Source organism: Asterias rubens, chromosome 2, assembly GCF_902459465.1.
Source record: "Asterias rubens chromosome 2, eAstRub1.3, whole genome shotgun sequence".
In the NCBI taxonomy this organism is placed as follows: Eukaryota; Metazoa; Echinodermata; class Asteroidea; order Forcipulatida; family Asteriidae; genus Asterias; species Asterias rubens.
In genome coordinates, this window is record NC_047063.1 from 6,964,012 (window position 1) to 6,984,428 (window position 20,417).

Consider the following 20,417-nt stretch of genomic DNA (forward strand, 5'->3'; position numbering starts at 1 on the left):
AAAATGCGTATAACATACTCCGTAAAACTTATTCGTTTTCCGACGTCATTGAGCTCTGTACGTGTGTTGCATCTTTATGACAGTTTTCGGATATGCTTCGTGTGCGCAGTAGTCTTGGTGCAAGACCTTTCTCGTTTTCCTTTCACACACAGCTCCCAACTCATCAACAGCGACTGCATCGCCCGTTACGAAAAACGTATTGCACCAAGACTAGCGCATAGTATCTGAAAACGACTGGTTATAAACAGAGCACCAGCTGGTCATTATCAACCATTCATAAATACTTCAGACAGTTTCGCTATTTCTATTGGCGGAGAGCGCGTCACGTGGGTGTGTATTATTCTTTGTTTATGACCGGTAAAAAGTGTTAATTCATGGGCGTGACACGCGACCTTGCACCTGTTCTTATAAGACAGTTTCTTCATTCCTATTGGTCGAGAGCAACGGCCAGGACAGTTGTGCCACATCACCCGATACGCGCGACGCCCACAGCATTCCCTTATAAGGAGTTGTTCACGCGAGGGCAGCGGAGGGCTCCACCATTTCATAGCTGGAGGGGCGTTGTGTTTAAAGAAATCATTTAACAATTATAATTTTTGCATTCATTTTACTTTTTGACCAACAAGTGATGATGTTTTTGACCGAAAAGGTATTTATGGATGGGAATCAAAGTGTGTTGAATCGGTTTTCAACTAGTGGTTTAAACCCGCCGAGGCCTGGTTCTTGATAATTACCCCGACTTCGTCTCGGTAAAATTATCAAGAACCAGGCCTCGTTGGGATTAAACCACTAGTTGAAAACCTCTTCACCACACATTGATTTCCTTATTTAAACACCCCCACGTGAGAAGCGCTCTCCACCAATAGAAATAGCGAAACTGTCTGAGGTTTGTATGAAAACCACAAATATGGCGATATGTCTAATATTATCTTTTCGATGAAACAGTTTTCAAGCAAGTCAGTATCATTTCAGAGGAAGAACAGCATCTAAAAACGACTTCTAAAAATACAAAACGGTAAACAACACAAAAGTATACTATGAAAGAGCAGAATTACACAAACTGAACAAAGTTCAGCATTCTATATCAATATCTATTTGTAATAACAGCTGTAAAAATGTGGCATTCTATATGAGTTATAAATATTATGAATTTCTTAAAGAATTGTGTGTATATGACTCCTATACAAGAAGAGTACCTAGCCTGTATCCAGTGTACATAATGCTACCAAGGTTTATCAGAATAGGAGAGGCTTATTTATTTATCTTAAAATGCGCTATATAGTTAAATATTAATATCCAAAACTGCTGCTTTTAACAACGTTTGCTCAATGATTGCTAACAATGTTTACAGTTGACTTTATTTTCGAATAACGTGTTGGAACTACAATCCAGCTGCATTTTGATCTATTCTTATGTTTGTATAGATATGATTAAAAACGTAAGATCCAAATTGTGCGAGTGTACACGAGATAACATTTCAAGTGTTCCAATAATTGACGTTGCTGATTGATTAGGGAGTGCGGTCATTTCCTCTGGCTAAGAGTAACGTAATACAAGTGTTTGCAGATCGTGAAGAAACAGACTGGCTATAAGTAGTCCGTCACTAAATGACGAGTTCATTACAACAGAACAGAAAGGGGGTCAGAGTCAAACAAACCTAAACTTTTGTAAACAGTCAATGTGAAACGTTTATCATTTGAGTTGTGCAACAACTTTTGCAAATTACATTCGTTTAACTGTCACTGGCCAACGAATCTAGATTGAGGGACAAAATATTCTAAAATTCATTTCCAAATAGCGATAGTCATTACATGGTGTTACCGCAAACCTTTCCATGTCGTGTTTCCACCATGCAAAGTTTCAAATCCTACTTATCCAGCAACTTACACCCGGTTCGACAGGCGCCCAGAGTCGCGCCGAACAACATATTATATTATGGCGACTCAGTATGGGCTGTAACTACGAAAGGCGTTTATCTTTATACTAGTGTAGTATATAGACGTGGATAAATCCAAGTTACACGCGTCTTTCTAAACACCTGAATTAAACAAGTCTTACGAGATGTTAGTTTCAGACAGGCGAACTTAGCACGACATTACATTAGGTTCGGCCTATGACAAGATCGACGTCTGAAACAAAGACGTTCGACGACTGCAACAGTCGATCTTTCGACTTCTAGCACGTCCAGTCGCTCCTAACTGTTTTAGACGACGAACTTTGCACGGGTGTCTATAGTTGCAGGCCTACATAAAAGTTTTTGACAACACACTTAGTTATGTACCTTTACTTTAAGGCATACGTCATAACAATTAAGTACATCAGCGTAACTCATGGGCGGGGGTTCTTGGGGGGGGGGGGCTGGGGCTGAGCACACACGGGGAGAAGGTTGCACGTACATGTCCGCGCCAGCCCCCCCCCCCCCGGGTGCCCCACCCCATTTGCAAGACTTTTGAAATTGAAACAGAGCAGATTAAAATGTTAAATTGTATCAGTTTTTCCGTTTCGCTATTGACTTGTTTTGGCCCACCTCCACGTCAGGTTATAGAAATAGGACGACTTAAAAAGAGCGCCGAAAAAGGTGTTTTCTGTGGGAAACATGTAACTTATTGGTCAGAGTTGCCCTCCAGACCTGTTCCCGTTGTAATTATACATTGAATACACAAACTGTATTCTATAACGACCGTTAACGGCACATCACGCAACACTGATACTAAAACATTGTTATAGTTGGGTAGCGTTTCACAAAAACAAACTGATTTCACTCTTATCACGCCAAATATTTAGAAAACTATTGTTATTTTTTTTACAAGAACAAATGTTTAAACACACATTCATATTAGGCTAATTCCATGCAGTCATATAACCCACAGACCATTGTATGGCCATTATGTTGAATATCAGTTAAAAACTCAACGCTTCAATCCCTAATGACCACAATCTATTTATGCCCGAGTCACCTTGGGCAATTCATATGACCCAACTCAGTTTCAAGTGAAAATAGGCTTCTCAGCACAAAAGTGACTGCGAAGTTTCACATGGTGAACTTCAAGCAGAAATGAACGACGAGCCTCATATGAGATCGGATGACTTATTTAAAGAAGCACTACACAAATGCATAGATTTAAAAGTAAAACAGGGTATTATTTGGATCAGGGCCCATCCTCCATAGTGCCCGATCGGCTTCAGTTTCTCTTAGGTGACATTTTATATCGCTCTGTCCTTGTGTTTCATCCTATGAGACAATGATCATTAAACAATCAGAGTGAACATACATCATGGGCCCCAAATCATTGATGGTCGAATGTGGGAATGGTTGCTTTTGTCCAAATTAAACGCCATTGACTCCTAAATAACTTTCCAGTGATCTTCAAAAACGTTTCCATCCAAGATGTGGCAATGAATACTGAGGTAATAAAGCGCTATAGTGTTATCGGTAGGTAAGTATTTATTTTCAAAGGAATTGCACTTGCACCGAGCAACGTTGATACGAGTTGCAATCAATCAATCACGACATGCCCGGATTTGACTGCGGGCTGATATAGGGAGGCTTATAGCCACTAGTGGGATTACACAAACGTGTCAATCAAACAAGCTTCAAAGGAAGGCATTCCAGTTCTGATGCAATACAAACAGTCGTCAACAAAGGGCTTATTAACCTCTGATTGGATTTTAAGCAAACGCTAAAGACCCAGTTTTTAAACTTCTTTTTATAAGCCATGTGCCTGTACTTCAGGAACTTATCCGGCGACTGTTTGTTGGTTCTGTTTTAATGTGAAATTGTTTTATTTTAAGTGCCCTATTAAGTAATGGTGTTCACAGCTCTAACTTGTAATATACGTCAGAACGGTTTCCCATACCGAGACTTCTAAGGGACTTTGTTTCAAACATTTTAGAAACGAGCCAAACGCCTCTTGTCCCAACAAGTCCCGTTATAGAACAGATTTTGACTGTGTGCTCAAACGATGATTTTATAGACATATCTTTAGTGATCAATGTAATCTGAGTGAATAAAAAACACCCCAGAATGTCCCTAATTGCATGCTCCTGCACTGGCAAGGAAGTGGCAAAGCTGGGGGGGGGGGAGCCTTATCCTTGTCACCAACCCAAGATCGAAAAGTGCATTAATAAAAGGCTCAAAGGGGGGGGGGGGGGGGGCTTATCCCTGTCTCCAACCCCGAGATCATGAGCATGGATAAAAGGCTCGATGCATCAACAGATTCCTCCACCAAGAACAAGCGAAACCCTATAAATTATTAAATTAATGGATTCGTAAATACATAATTAATTTATTTAAGCCTATATAAAAATATTTCTGTAACACCCACGTGAAAATGTCCAGTAACGGTCACTGACGACTGGACACAAACATTGGATTTAAATGGTTCCTTAAAAATCATTGTAAACGTGCAATTGTTATACCTTGGAGAGGTAAGACTGATGTATATTGATGTTGGCAGAAACGGCAGAATCAAGCTGCCTAGGGAGGCGGGTTGGAAATGAATTAACTCGCTGTGTCAGGAAGAAATGGGCCCTTTTCCCTGCAAGAAGGATATGAACGATCTACAGCAATGAAACGTCACAACTGAACTCAGTACATGGTGCTATTCTTTCAAACCCGAATTTAGTTTAAAATACAACATGTATAAACACATACTCTCAAAGTGAGTAAACCAAAAACAACGTGATAAACCAAAAGCGACTATCGATCAAATTAATAAAGAAAAATACAAGTAAAAGTCAATGAACTCTGAATCTGCACTAAAGAAAATGACTTCCATCAAGAATATTGACCACACACGAATCAGCAATATGCGCGCATGCGTAGTCACATGTATCACGGCCAAATTTAAACCAAGTACAAAATGTCACAGCATCAAAAGTCAAGTGCGAGTGAACTTGTGTGTGGGCAGACAGTCCGGAATGTGCATGCAAACAAATTTTTTTTGCCGTGTCATAATTTGATTTTTATTGGGTCGGCCAAATCTCCCTTTCTCACGGCCCAATTTTCTTTTTGAAAGCACGTCTAGGTTGATTAGATTGTCAATGTTTCACCCAGCGTGTACCAGCCTCGCGCAGTGAATTGGACAGAAGTTTAAACGGCTACTGTAACCATTGACTCACGCTACTGTCACGTCATGTCAAGAAGAGATCAACCATCGCTAACTGAAATAGGCCCATCGTAAAATAAGATGCCTATGTGACATTATTCATTCTTGTGGAAGAGATAGAAATATCGCAAACATTCCCTGCGGAGAGTAGACGGCCTTACGTGCTTTAGCAGCGTTTAACCTTGTTGTCACATTAAAATGTCACGAAGATATCAAGGGAACATGTTGTGAGATAATGGAAGAGACGTATTTTTCTACATATCGTCAAAACTCGCTCAGTGCAAATGATCTACCCTTTTCAAAAATCACAATGTAAAGAGTAGCTTTGGTTGAAAACTTGTAACAGTTAATCAGGTACCCTTATCTTATATCGGTTGAGTTTATTGTACTATAAACTGCAGAACCAACTATTCCTATAACAATTCTCAATAAAGACCTCTTATAGTACTGACGTCACCCACGGTCTGCCATTTCGGGAGTCAAATTGCAAGTCCAGGTAAGGTGCACCATATCTGCGAAATTGATTTTTTGAAAATTCGCTCAGGTTTTGAACATACTGGACACTATTGGTAATTGTCTAACACCAGTCTTCTCACTTGGTGTATCTCCACATATGCATTAAAAAACAAACCTGAGAAACTTTGAACTCCATTGGTCGTCGAAGTTGCGAGATAATAATGGAAGAAAAAACACCCTTGTCACACGAAGTTGTGTGCTTTCAGATGCTTGATTACAGGACCTCAAGATCTAATTCTGAGGTGTTGAAATCAAATTCATGGAAAATTACTTTTTCTCGAAAACTAAGTTACTTCAGAGGGAGCCGTTTCTCACAATGTTTTATACTTTCGACAGCTCTCCATTGCTTGTTACCAAGTAAACTTTCTGCTAAAAATTATTTTGAGTAACTACCAATAGTGTCCACAGTGCCTTTGAAGTATCATTACTTTCAATACAATCAGGTCTTTGATTCCTGCTGGTTAAATGCCCCTTTCGATATGGCGATCCTAACCCAGTGGCTTTGTTGCAGTTGCACAAAAGCTCAAACAGAAACTATTTTAAAAAGCCCAGCAGCGAACAGTTGGGATTATAGTAGAACACTTCCAGGTAAGAAAGCGTGTTTTAAGTGCATCAAATTTGTTTTCACAAATCTACCTTCCTGACATAAGGCAAGTGCTCTGAAACTAAGAGGTAGAAAGTTAAATTATCCACACCAATTAAATGTAAAACAATACAAAATAAATGTAAACCGAAGACCTGCAAACACCTCTAAAATCAAATAAGAATGAAAAATACAGGAGATGATTGGAAGAGTGCAATGGTGAGAGGCAATGTAAACAAAGAGTGGGATGGTAGAGATGGGTAAAGGTTATGATCGTGAGAGGTAGGATAAAATCACATAAGAACATTGAATATTATAACAAAAATCATAACTCAGTTCAAATTGGAGTTTCACTTATCATGACATTCATTAAAGTAATTTTTCACGCATGACTTTCATACTTTATACAGGCCAACATTGTGGGTAACTGTTTCAAAAGATGTTTAAAAATATAGTTGTATTCAGCAAATTAAATATGCATCATTTAATGAGAGCATGTAAATCACTCATCCCTCCAATAAACCGTGCAATTCTCCTTGTATTCAAACTAATAAGACCAAGTTGGTTCCAAATACTATGTTTTATGTGACTGTGCATATCTGTTAACTCAAATATTTCTGTTTAAAGGCAGTGGACACTATTGGTAATTGTTAAAGACTAGCCTTCACAGTTGGTGTATCTCATCATATGCATAAAATAACAAACCTGTGAAAATTTGAGCGCAATCGGTCATCGAACTTGCGAGATAATAATGAAAGAAGAAAACACCCTTGCCACACGAAGCAGTGTACGTTTAGATGGTTGATTTGGAGACCTCAAATTCTAAATCTGAGGTCTCGAAATCAAATTCGCTGCTCCAAAATTTCAGGTTACTTCTTTCTCGAAAACTACCGCACTTTAGAGGGAGCCGTTTCTCACAATGTTTTATACCATCAACCTCTCCCCATTACTCGTCACCAAGAAAGGTTTTAAGCTAATAATTATTTTGAGTAATTACCAATAGTGTCCACTGCCTTTAAAGTAGTTAATGGCTATACAAATGATATCTTATTGTTGGGAAAGTAAACATTTAGCCATGAAGTATATGAAATTATTAAAATAAACTTTACAAATCAACAAAGAAATGCATGATCACAAAAAAATGCCATGATGGGAAAACAGCCTCACCCCAATTGTAAATTTTAACAAATAATATGTTTTTCTTACAAAAATTGCAATTGTATTCATTTCAAATTACATGGGGTATTTCTATTTCAAAGATATTTGTATACATGGAATAATATAGAAGCTTCGACTTCATACAAAAAAATAGTCCATAAGTTGTTTTCTCGCTTTTGATAGTGTGAGACTTGCACAGTCTATACTGACAACGTACAGTAGGCCCTACTTTAAAAAACAGTTTTGAAAGGTTTTTTTTGCTTATTGAATAAACTGTTTTTGTACTGGAAATCCAAGGGTGTCACTTTGGTAACAACTATTTAAAACAACCCTGTTAAAATGAGTGATTTATTTCTTGGTAGTGGTTTTATAATACATCTTTCCCTCTCTCATCTCGGCCTGGAAACCATATTGCTGTAGAGTATCATTATTGACTACACCCTTGTTAGTCATCTCAGCAACAACGGCTTGGTTGTCAGGGTTACCGTCACACAGGTTACGGATAGCAAAGATGGCCCACTGACTGATGACTGCATCAATAATAATATCAGTTAAGGACTTATTACATTATTACAATGACAAAGATGTTAAATATGCATCGGGGATACAGAATATTCATTTGTGTTTACCCATATACACCTATGTGTGTTAGCACTGTATACTCAGTACAAAGGTTGTGGGTTCGAATCCCACCTGAGTAAAATGCCTGTGACTTGTTTCTCAGAATAAGAACTCGGGTAAGTTAACACCAAAATGAATATTTTTTATCCCAATGCAAATTTAAATCGCTTGCAGTAGCGGCTGCTAAAGCATAGGATTGGCACTGCATCTAGCCATACTTGCAATCTCGGTGGTCTAGTTGGTAAGACACTGCTACACCTATGTACACCTATGTGTGTTAGCACTGTATACTCAGTACAAAGGTTGTGGGTTTGAATCCCACCCGAGTAATATGCCTGTGATTTTTTTCACAGAACTTGACAAAGATAATGTCAAAGATAATGAAAAATTACGTGCGACTATCCTCTGTTGGTACGCATGACAGTGAACCAGCATAAATCATGCCCACTTTACACAGCTCAACTCCAACAAATGGCAGAACACCATAGACTTGCATTGGATTTCCACATGAGACTATAACAACATGAAGTTGGCTTTCCTGATGCTATGTGCAGACTTAATATCATATTGACAAATTTTAAAAAGAGAAACAAGGATTTTTCGATAAAAATATCAACAAACATATCCTACCAGCTTTGGAGCCAGAAAAAGGGAGAAGCTGTGCAATCAGTGGGCATGTGTGCGACATAAGCCGTGTTCGCTTTGGACTTTAATATGGTTAACTTACCGCTGCAAATCGCTAACTAACCGATATTAAGTCCAGGTCGAACAGCCGTTAACTTACCGGGGTGGTAAGTTACCGCCACTGCGCTGTTAACTTAACAGGCTGGTTAGAGCCGCGGTAACTTAACAATTTTAACTTATTAGGGACAAGAAGTCCAATTGTCTGGTAAGTTAAGTTTGGTAACTGAACAATACTGTCACAGGACTTATTTCTAAAAGGTCTGATGATGTTTCAACCACTGCATGCAATAAGTGCTGCTCCAAAATTTCAGGTTAAAAGCATAGCTGCGTTTCCACTGCACCACTGCATGTAATGCGCACTGCTCCAAAAATTTCAGGTTAAAAGCATAGCTGCGTTTCCACTGCACCACTGCATGTAATACGCGCTGCTCAAAAATTTCAGGTTAAAAGCATAGCTGCGTTTACACTGCACCACTGCATGTAATACGCGCTGCTCCAAATTTTCAGGTTAAAAGCATAGCTGCGTTTCCACTGCACCACTGCATGTAATACGCGCTGCTCCAAAAATGTCAGGTTAAAAGCATAGCTGCGTTTCCACTGCATCACTGCATGCAATACGCGCTGCCCCAAAATTTCAGGTTAAAAGCATAGCTGCGTTTCCACTGCACCATTGCATGCAATACGCGCTGCCCCAAAAATTCAGGTTAAAAGCATAGCTGCGTTTCCACTGCATCTGCAGGGCGCGGAGCCCAAGCATGAGACGGAGCCCAAGCCGAGGTTTGAGAAAGGCCAATATTAAGTTACAGGACACAAATAAATCCAAGTGCGAACAGCAATTAACGTACCGGGCCGGTAAGTTAACTTACCAGCCGTCAATTTAAAAAAACTCTTCCTAACTTAAGACCTAATCTTAGGACTTAGGACGAGTCCCAACCCTGCACTGTAGCATGCAGACCTTAAGATTAATCCTAAGTTAGGACGAGTTACTCGTACAACTTGAGATAAAATGAGTCCTAACTCTTTGAGAAATCGACCCCAGGCTGGTAAGTTACCAGACTCAAAAGTCCAATGTGAACGCGGCTGTATTGGCTAAATGTAGTATTGATGTACCACTTGAGTTATCAGACACATTGCATCAATTGCACTATCAACAAAATACAACTTTGCCAGTATAAATGTACACAATTGACAATAGATAAGCATCAAACCATAATGCAGTGTAAGTATCATCGATATTACAAAATTAGACAATTTTTGGTAAGATTGATTTTTTTAATTTTTAGACAATTACAAGGTTTCTTTATAAACTAAGGACATGACTCACAGAGTGGTACAATCAAACTTGATCATTTCTCTGAGTTACCACGTTTGTTCCTTGTTTGTTCTAATGTTAACGAGTCTAGACAATTAGCAATTGTCCATAATAAGAACCTTCCAGTCTGGTTTTGTTTCCTTCAATGTGAAGGGAATGAAAAAGGATACAAGGGTTGGTGCTGTCGATATTGCTCTGCTCAAGTATGACTGGTATTCCATGAAGCTCTCTCACCTGTAAATCAAGAAAAATCATCATTAAACAGAGTCACAAAGAAAACATTACGTGGGGTCAGCTGACATGATCCTGTTCATACATGGCAACAAAGGAGCAACTTTATGACAGAAAATGCAAAGTTAATTAAGAAGGCAATGAAACAGAATTCTTTTAAAAATTCACATAAGGTTACAGAGCACAAAGGCAATTCATTGTAGGTATTAAGTTTATAGACGGTACAATTAAAAAGCAAATTTGAAACACAATTCTGTGAAAACTTTATCCAAAGGTTCATATAATTTGGACTATTCTAAAATGATAAACCACATGTCAAGTGAACTCAGTGGCATGGTGGAAAGACTGCAATAAACCTCCATAAGTATTTTATAACCCCACTTTAAAAGTTAGTTTAGCACTTTGTGAAACACCAACGACCATATAAGGTTACTGGCAGTCTATTTTTGAGCAAGTTAACGATACAATTGTAAGAGTCCTTGAGAGTTGAAAGCATGATATCACATGGCTGTATCCGGAAATCACTGACAGTGGGAGGTAGTTTTGGCTCTGCTTGTGGGGTGTTTACGTCTTCAACTCTAGGCTTTATGGGCTTATGTGCAGGGCAAATACACATTTATTCCACAAACAAATTGCTCTTTGAGTTTAATTCAATACAATCCAGGCAGGAAACGTTTGACCAAAGGTTGATGCAGATAAAGTTAAGCCACATAATGATGAACAAATGACTGTAAAAATAGCCCTAAAACCATTACTTTAAAACATTTATTAATTGAAAGAAATACAGGAAATACATCTGTGTATGATTTTATACATATCCAAACTGTTGAAATAACATCTGAAAACCTGAGAGTATGTGTACAGACACTAGTCAGCTGAATCCTAACAATCGATGGGATTTGAGGCATTGCATGGTGAGGTTTTGTATTGCGGTAACACCAATGTATATCTACTTGCCAGGTAGAGTTAGAGAACTGTCTTGCTATATACTCTACTACCGTGGAGTAGATATTGCACTTAATTTCTTTTCTCAGTAGTTGCATTAACTAGGACAGTTTAAACCTTGTGAATTGTTTCACAAAATTTGTACCCAAATCTTTCTGGCATTAAGGAACAAATGGTTAAACCTTAATTATTGAATTAGGTATTTGGGTAATGTTACACTGTGCACTTCCTATTTTAAATAAAACATTAAAAACCCAAAACAAAATAATGTGGTTGACTGAATCACTCTAAGATTAGTTAAAAAACTACCACACTATGTACATGAAGCAGTCAATCAGGATTCTTAACTGACAAAATGTCCATATGGAATGATTGACAGCTATGTTGAATTGTGGGCAAATCTGTCAAAATATATGTTCAGTTTACCTAAGTGAATAATAGTCACAAAAAGCTGACGTTATTGTGACTAACCTGCCTTCTAGTCATTTCTTGCCTAATTGCTCACACTTCACAAAGACAATTTTGGAGTTTTGCCCCCCTTAAAAATGACCCCAATTGGCTTAAGGGAGGCTTTGGCTTTGTTGAAGTAGCAACAGTAACAATTATACACAAGACATGTTAACTTAACCTTGGCTTCTGTACTTTGTTACATTATTAATTATGCCTAGGATGGGATTCGCCTCTGGAGCTTCATTTCAAATGCTGTTCAATTGGCTCACAATGTTATGTTTGAAAGGGTAAACGCTCACTCTTCACAGAGCCTTTTTCAAACTTCTATGTCATTGTTGTTTTTGCCTGTGGCTCAATACCAAATTGCTCCAGTTTGTACCAAACTTTAGTAACTTTGTCTGTAAATGTAGACTGTTTCCACATCTTAATGCAATAATTAGGAGCAGTCTGAAAGCAGTTTTACGAAACTGGAGATATAAAACTGTGTCAATGTCCTAAAGAGTCTATACTATCGATACTAATATACATGTACATGTACCTTGTAGGCCCTATATAAGACAACTAAATTTCCAATTAAAGCCACTGAAATGTTAAAGACACTCGGGACATTTTTGGTAATTGTCAAAAACTAGCCTTCACAGTTGGTGTATCTCAACATATCCATAAAATAACAAACCTGTACAAATTTGAGCTCAAACGGTCGTTGAAGTTGCGAGACAACAATGAAAGAAAAAACACCCTTGTCATATGAAGTTGTGTCCTTTCAGATGCTTGAGGTCGAGACCTCAAATTCTAAATCTGAGGTCTCAAAATCAAATTTGTGGAAAATTACTTCTTTCTCGAAAACTACATTACCTTTTATACTATCAACCTCTCCCGTTACTCGTTACCAAGTAAGATTTTATGCCAACAATTATTTTGAGTAATTACCAATAGTGTCCACTGCCTTTAACTTAAATCGACACAGTGTTGTTGTGTTACCTTGAAGTCAAACCTATCTGGAAACTTTCAGATAACTAGCAATGTCTTAAGTTTGCAGGACCACCTGTTCTTTTGAATATTCTGATTTAATTCATTTTGACTTCAAGCAGGTAGGGCATGGCTCATTCCCATGACAAAGGCACGTCTTTCATTATTGAGTGTATACTGGACCTCTCCATGAAACTGTATCATTCAACTACATATTAAACACTCCAATTTGTAGTTCCTTTAAGCTGTTAAGGTTGGAATTCATCATCCAGCGTGATAATTGGATTGAAATCAGACACTTGTTTTGCTGATCAAGTGCAGTGGCCATAAAACATTGGTCCTACTATACTGGAACCTAATCCACACAGTAATTAATGGACAAAATGGAAAACTAATGATGGATGACATCTAAGAGAAATTTGTCTTACCAAATGGAATAGACTACTAATTAACTCTTACTGTAGGCTCCAGAATTGATTACAGGCTAATTAATGATACTGTTGAGTAATACTAACTGACTCCAGATACAACCTACCATGTTGACTATTCCAAAACTGCCCCGTACTCTATTTATTTATTTATTTTTACTGTTACTTTAAGATATGTTTTGCTGTACTCCGTAATACATGTAACTGTCATTATTCTATTATGAGAGTATGGAAATTAATGTATCCTTGAATTGAATTGAAGTTGTTTAAAGTCTGCATTTGTATCAAATTTTATCCGACAAGTACTATAAATACAGTAACATTTCGCAGATTCTCCCATCTTTAGAAGGAAAAACAACTTATAAGTAAAACAAAATCCTTAAATAAACCATTGCTTAGATGCGATAATTACAATGTATGGAATGGAAATCTTTGAAGATCATCTCCAATCTGAAAGCGTATTGACTATTTGTAAGAGAAACTACAATTTTAAAGGAATTCAAAGATAAACATAAGAAAACAACAAATATTCTAACTAATTATGATACAAATGTTGAGACAAAGCATTGTATTTTGTTCATGGGTGGGCTGTGAACCCACCTGGTTTAGGAACGTTCTTATTAGAAACCTTCCAATAGAACTGTACAAGTTGAGCCTGTTATATTACATTGTTTCTATACCTAGCTATTCTATTCTATACCTAGCTATTCAACACTTCACATGGGCATCTTACTACTAACAATGTGATAATACCCCATATGAGAACTACCACTATTTACTCAATGTATTAACTAATGAATTTCTCACACTTTGGGATCTTTTCAAACACTTATGACTTACTTACAGCTGTTTGCATTCACAACAATGACCACTTGAAATACTTGATGGATCTTGTAAGTACATGTATGTTAAGATGAGCTTAGGGTGTCTAGTGAGTCACACCAGAAATAGTTTCACTATTCACACAGAACTTGCATAGGATGATTGTATGGTCACAACCCCATCTTTCAAGTGATGAATACACTTTGGAGAAAAAAAAAAACATTTTGATTTATCAATGAAAAAAGGGACCTTGTGAAATGTTTTAAGGAATACAAGATATGAACAAAATTTTCACATTGCTTGTTAATGGAACTACATAAAACAACTCAGTAAGGCCACTGCGATTTTCCTTGCAAGTTCATGTAGGTCTACATGGTCTACACATTGCAAGGCAACAGATAAGTTTACATGACAGAGTGAAAAAGAGTTTTCCTTTCATGCCTTACCAGCAGTTAATTGATAAAATGGGATTGAATATGAGCTTGACCACCCACCATGTTTGATATAGTCTTACTACATGTACCTAGTCTTACTGAGTAATGCAAACCTTATTAGCTCCAAGCTATACCCAGCACCCACATTCAATGACATCTGAGTGCTAATGCTCGGTGTCATAACCCTACACTAATACATTTCATAATAAGATGCATACCTTGATTCCACTGTTAAAGGTCTACTTATTAAATGCATATTTTACTCACAGTTTAGCCATTTTGAAATTTGCTTTACTTACAAAAAAATTTACAGCTTTGAAGACTTAAAAAATAATACAATTTAAAGTAACAGACTGTTATTTTATACACAAAAATTACAACACTTTAAATCAGTTCAAATTTCAAGTGCCTGGCATCTTGACACCACATGAGGGCAGTGTACTCCTTATTTGTTTATTTGTGTATGGTAACAGATGCCATAATATCCCCAAAAGAGCACATAATGTGACAGACACAGATCTGAGATGAAATTCTAGAACGCTCTAGATTGACACAAGTATGACCCTGAATAACCTCAATGAGATGAAAGTCACTTATTGATACAAGCAAGCTTGGAATAGAATTGGGTTGTTTATCCTTCAATTGATGTGTTTGGAAGTGGAAGGGCAATCACGATTTGAGTACACCATCATTTTAAAAAGAGATGACTATTTAAAGACACTGAACACTGTCAAAGACCAGTCTTCTCACTTGGTGTATCTCAACATATGCATAAAATAACAAACCTGTGAAAATTTTAGCTCAATCGGCCGTTAAAGTTGCGAGATAATAATGAAAGAAAAAACCCACCCTTGTCACACGAAGTTGTGTGCTTTCAGATGCTTGATTTTGAGACCTCAATATCTAAATCTGAGGTCTCGAAATCAAATCCGCGGAAAATTACTTCTTTCTCGAAAGTTACGTTACTTCAGAGAGAGCCGTTTCTCACAATGTTTTATACCAAGTAAGGTTTTATGCTAATAATTATTTTGAGTATACCAATAGTGTCCACTGCCTTTAAAAAAAAGAGCATTTCCAAGTGTTATGGTGGTTAGTTTTTATGTAAAATGCATAAAAGTAACACCAAAATGTTTTGTTGGTTTACTACAGCAGCTAAGTGTCCATGTATGAATGGGTCCAGGAGGGAATCTTATTACAAACATCTCCCCTTATATAGCTACAAATATCAACATTATTTGACAAATTATATCGTTAATCCTATGATTTTTCCAACTGTAAATCCTCTAGGTATTTGACATTTATTTGAGAAAATGGTTTCTGCTTCTACTTGGATAGGACAATGATGGACAGGAGCATCTGATGCAGATAACTTTAACTTGGAGGCAACCTACACACCTTAAACAGACATGCAGATACGTGTCGTTTACGTTAAATGTATTGCTTAATTGCTAAACTACTGAAGCAGTTAGCAATGTCCAAAAACATTTGACGATGAACCTACAATGTACTTTGGCCTCAGGTGCCATTTGCCCCCTTAGGGTGTACAAATCCCATTTGCCCCCTCGGGTGTACAAATCCCATTTGCCCCCTCGGGTTTACAAATCCCATTTGCCCCCTCGGGTTTACAAATCCCATTTGCCCCCTCGGGTGTACAAATCCCATTTGCCCCCTCGGGTTTACAAATCCCATTTGCCCCCTCGGGTGTACAAATCCCATTTGCCCCCTCGGGTGTACAAATCCCATGGGTCCTGTCAAAGCGTGCATCAATTGTTTTGTTATACCATGGTAAGATTATTATTCCTCTTCTCAAAGTTTTGTTGTCATCTTCAAACATTATAGACTGATTGAATAACCCCTTTGCTGCTATGTCGCCATTTTGTAGGTCAAACCATATGCGCATCTAAACGTGTACATCAAAGAAGCAAGCAGTGTTCCCGGTTTGATTTCTACGGCACAATCACACACACCCACGCGCACAAACTCACAGATGCCATGTTGTAGAGCAGATATTTGAACGGTGATGACATATTCAATACGGTCAATTACGACAGAGTATGCATAGTTTAATAAGCAGTTGAAAAGTTGTTGAAATATGAAATAATTCTTCACTGTTTCCCTCAAACCCCCGGCTGTTTTGTACAAAGCGCTGGCAATATACCATTGTTGTGAATGATCAAGGTAATGTACACAGATAAACCAAACTGATGTTACCCTCCGCGCTGTGCATTATGTGAAGCGCTCATCCTTAGCCATGGAACATGTGTCTTTGTATCACATAATGTGATTGGTTCTTGACCGATAAATCTTCACAGTTTGTTACTAAGGCATAACAAACACAGTGCAGATTGTATGTAATACCGCAGGAGTCAAATCAGATTAGTTTTACAAAAGAAAGTTAGTCATTTTAGTTGGCATTCCCCCTTCTGCCCCCCCTCCCATACCCTCTGTACTGCCCCCTCTCCCTGTGTGACACTGATGGCACATATTCAATAATGCAACTGTAATTCATATTTGCACACAAAAACAAACTGACTTGAATACCTTATTCTGGTTGGCCTTGTGGTTGTGGCACATGTTACCGATCAGTCGAACTAAATCTCTTTTAAATCCAAACACTGGGTTGGTTTGTGAAATGGAGTCATCTGAAGTCTGAGTGCAAGAGAAAATATTCTTGTCTTTCTTCCCGGCCTTATTTGCTCTATCAAGAAGATCTGTATAGAAATAAAGAGTTTGAGAATGTCAGTTCTCAAGCAGTGAAATGGATTAAAGGAACACGTTGTCTTGGATCGTTCGAGTTGGTCTTTGAAAAGCGTTTGTAACCGTTTGTTATAAAATGCATATAGTTAGAAAGATGTTTTAAAAGTAGAATACACACACATTTGCCTCAAAATTGCGTGGTTTTCCTTTTACTTTGTGAACTAACACGGTCACCCATTCATGGGAGTCAATTGACTCCCATAAATGGCCATATATTCTACTTTTAAAATATCTTTCTAATCATATGCATTTTATAATAAACAGTTACAAACGCTTTTCAAAGATCAACTCGTCCGATCCAAGGCAACGTGTTCCTTTAAAAATTAATGAACAACCAGGACTGATATAATAATGATTAGTATATTGAAGTCTTATATAGCGCACATATCCAACAAACAAGGTACTCAATGAATGATTAGTATATTGAAGTCTTATATAGCGCACATATCCAACAAACAAGGTACTCAATGAATGATTAGTATATTGAAGTCTTATATAGCGCACATATCCAACAAACAAGGTACTCAATGAATGATTAGTATATTGAAGTCTTATATAGCGCACATATCCAACAAACAAGGTACTCAATGCACCGAGATCCAAAGTTTCAGAAAGATAGGTTATTGCAGTGATGAATACTGCGACCCAATTATGTGTAGCACCCTATAAGGGTTAACAAGGTGCTCCGGCGCATTATACAGCAGCTACAGCTGAAGTTGAGGGCGCTGTTCTGTAGCCGCCACTGTTTATTTTTTTCTCCAGTGTTTTGCTTATTTTTATCCGTTTAATCTTTGCTAAATTTTTCTTTATATTTATTGCTGTCGTGTTTGGTAAGCTTTCTGTGCTTTTGTGTGATATATTTAGGTGCTTTATCCGATTTGTATTGCTTGTTATTTTGATGTTTTTGATGTGGTTTTTATCTCCGGTCGAGTTCACTATTTAACGTGTGCTCATCATGGTTGTTGCCTTTAGTGCCCGCTCTCGTCTCTTGGTGTTTTTACATCTGATTTTTATCATACATAAGTCACGGGTTCAGACCAATACATGTGTCTGACTAATTTTGTTGTGTCATTTTCACCCTGTCATGGGGTAACATTACAGCTGTGCCGTACTGGGTTTAATTTCTCTAAAGTTCCATTAGTAAAATTAGTTTATTCCTGGTCATGACCCTCCACATGACATAACAATATTTATGGATATTGCCGTTAACCCAGGCCCTCGTATTGGATCCACTAGTAATGACGAGTTGCATTCTATACAGTCAGATAGTTCTCATTCTATCATGTCTAGTAATTCAACTATAATGTATTCCCATGGTCAGCTTTTTAATATCCGTAAGACTTCTTGTCACTCCATTCAGCCTGGATTGCTTTATATTCTAAAAGCAAATGGAATTCTTCGGTTCAGGGGTAACAGAGTGGGTCATTGTAACTGTGTTTTTACATCTGATTTTTATCATACATAAGTCACGGGTTCAGACCAATACATGTGTCTAACTAATTTTGTTGTGTCATTTTCACCCTGTCATTCGGTAACATTACAGCTGTGCCGTACTGGGTTTAATTTCTCTAAAGTTCCATTAGTAAATGTTTCATTGCTGTAACTTTAATGACAATTATATTGGTTTTTCTAAGTGAGCGATGGTTGGTTTTCTAATCTTATCAAATTGTTTTTGTGCTCTTTTTAAGTTTATACATTAATATTTTTAATAGTAATGTTTTCAATGACTTTTTTTTAAACTGTGCATTTCGGCTTTTTAGCCGCTGTATTGCAGTGTTTTAATAAATAAACCATGAATAATAACTATAAGTGTAAAATTCCTGTTCAAATTGGTCACCGGCTTGATTATGTTCATAATGAGAGAGCTTTGGAAAACCGCACTCCTGTCCTTAAACACATTGTTGTAAATCCTGCTGATCCCTCTGATGATCTATTTAAACTCTGTTGCTTAATACCAGATCTCTTAAAAATAAAGCAGCTAGTTTTGCTGTGACTATAATCGAAGATTGCATTAGGGACATCAGGCAATGGATGATACATGACCGGCTTATAATTAATGATGCTAAAAGTAAATTTTTGATCATCGGATCAAAGCAGCAATTGAAGAAAATTAATATTTAATATAATGATATAATAATGAGCTACTGTTTTTCCTACAACATGTGTTCGTAACTTGCAGCCTTTTTTCATCTTCACAACATCAAACGCATTAGTCAGTTCCTTACACAAGACTCTCTTTTAAAACAAATTCATGCATTTGTGACCAGTCGTCTTGATTATTGTAATAGCCTTTTGTATGGTCTGCCAAAGTCACAGATAGCTAAACTACAAAGGGTTAAAAACGCAGCTGCCAGAATTGTTTCGAACACACATCGATTTGATCACATCACACCTGTACTTCGTCAATTACATTGGCTGCCTGTTTCGCACAGGATTCATTTTAAAATCATGTTGTTGACATTTAAAGCTCTTCATGGTCTTTCTCCAAAGTACATACAGGATCTTGTTTCCATCCGTAAAGTATCTTCTTTATAAACTTAGGTCAGGGAATAATGGTACTTTCTTGGATTATCCTTCTGGTAAAATGTTGACTACATTTGGTGATAGGGCTTTTTCTGTGGCAGCCCCTAAGCTTTGGAATGCGCTACCGCTTCACATACATAGCGAACAGAAACTACATGTAATCTCTTTTAAATGTAATATAAAAACCTATCTTTTTAATACCGCTTTTTAGATTTTTAATGTCTTCTTCTATGGTCACCTTGCCAGTTAGTTTAGAATTTTAGCATAGATAGGGTTAGAGGCGTTTGTCTCCTGAAAAGGTCAAAACATTACCGATGCCAGCAGAGATACATTGTTGTAGGCCTATGTAATAAGTAATTAATTAGTTCTCTGTTGGCGGGACAGACGTATCCCCATACTTTTGTTTGGGCACTGGCCTGGTGACCAGTCTTTTTTCTTTGTCTTTTTCTTCCACTCTGTGCTTTTTAACAAGTGTTCTGCGCCTCTGATCATTTTGTATGTATGGGGCGCAATATAAATTTTAATTATTATTATTTTTATTATTATTACAGCCAGGAACATCGGGGCAAACCCCTGTAAGTACACCGAGTTCTTTTCCATGCTTTACACAATAGAATATAGAATAGAGTAGAATAATGTTTTATTGTCACTTGTAAAAAAACAAATATTAGTACAGTGAAATTCGTTTTGGTTTTGCGTGTCTAAAAATATTATGTTATTTACAAATTACACTGAAAATTAACCATTTACAAAAATACATGGAAAGACAACACATGGGACCAATGGCTTTACATCCCATCCGAAGGACGAAGCAATGGTAAACCCAAGTCAGTAAAGTGTCTTGCCAAAGGACTCAAGGCTGGGGATTCGAACCCA

General features: G+C 37.5%; 1 protein-coding gene across 4 annotated transcripts in view; it reads right to left on the reverse strand.

The window, feature by feature from the left end:
- Window positions 1-7,154: 7,154 nt before the first annotated feature.
- Window positions 7,155-20,417, reverse strand: part of LOC117307335 (ataxin-10-like) — a 28,995-nt gene continuing 15,732 nt past the window's right edge. For all 4 annotated transcript variants that reach the window (XM_033792056.1, XM_033792059.1, XM_033792057.1 and 1 more), the window contains exons 7-9: window positions 16,803-16,972; window positions 10,153-10,216; window positions 7,155-7,895 (exon numbers count right to left, since the gene is read on the reverse strand). In XM_033792056.1, the coding sequence (XP_033647947.1) occupies window positions 7,714-7,895; window positions 10,153-10,216; window positions 16,803-16,972 (416 nt within the window). In that variant the 3' untranslated portion in view covers window positions 7,155-7,713. The remainder of the gene's footprint in view (window positions 7,896-10,152; window positions 10,217-16,802; window positions 16,973-20,417) is intronic.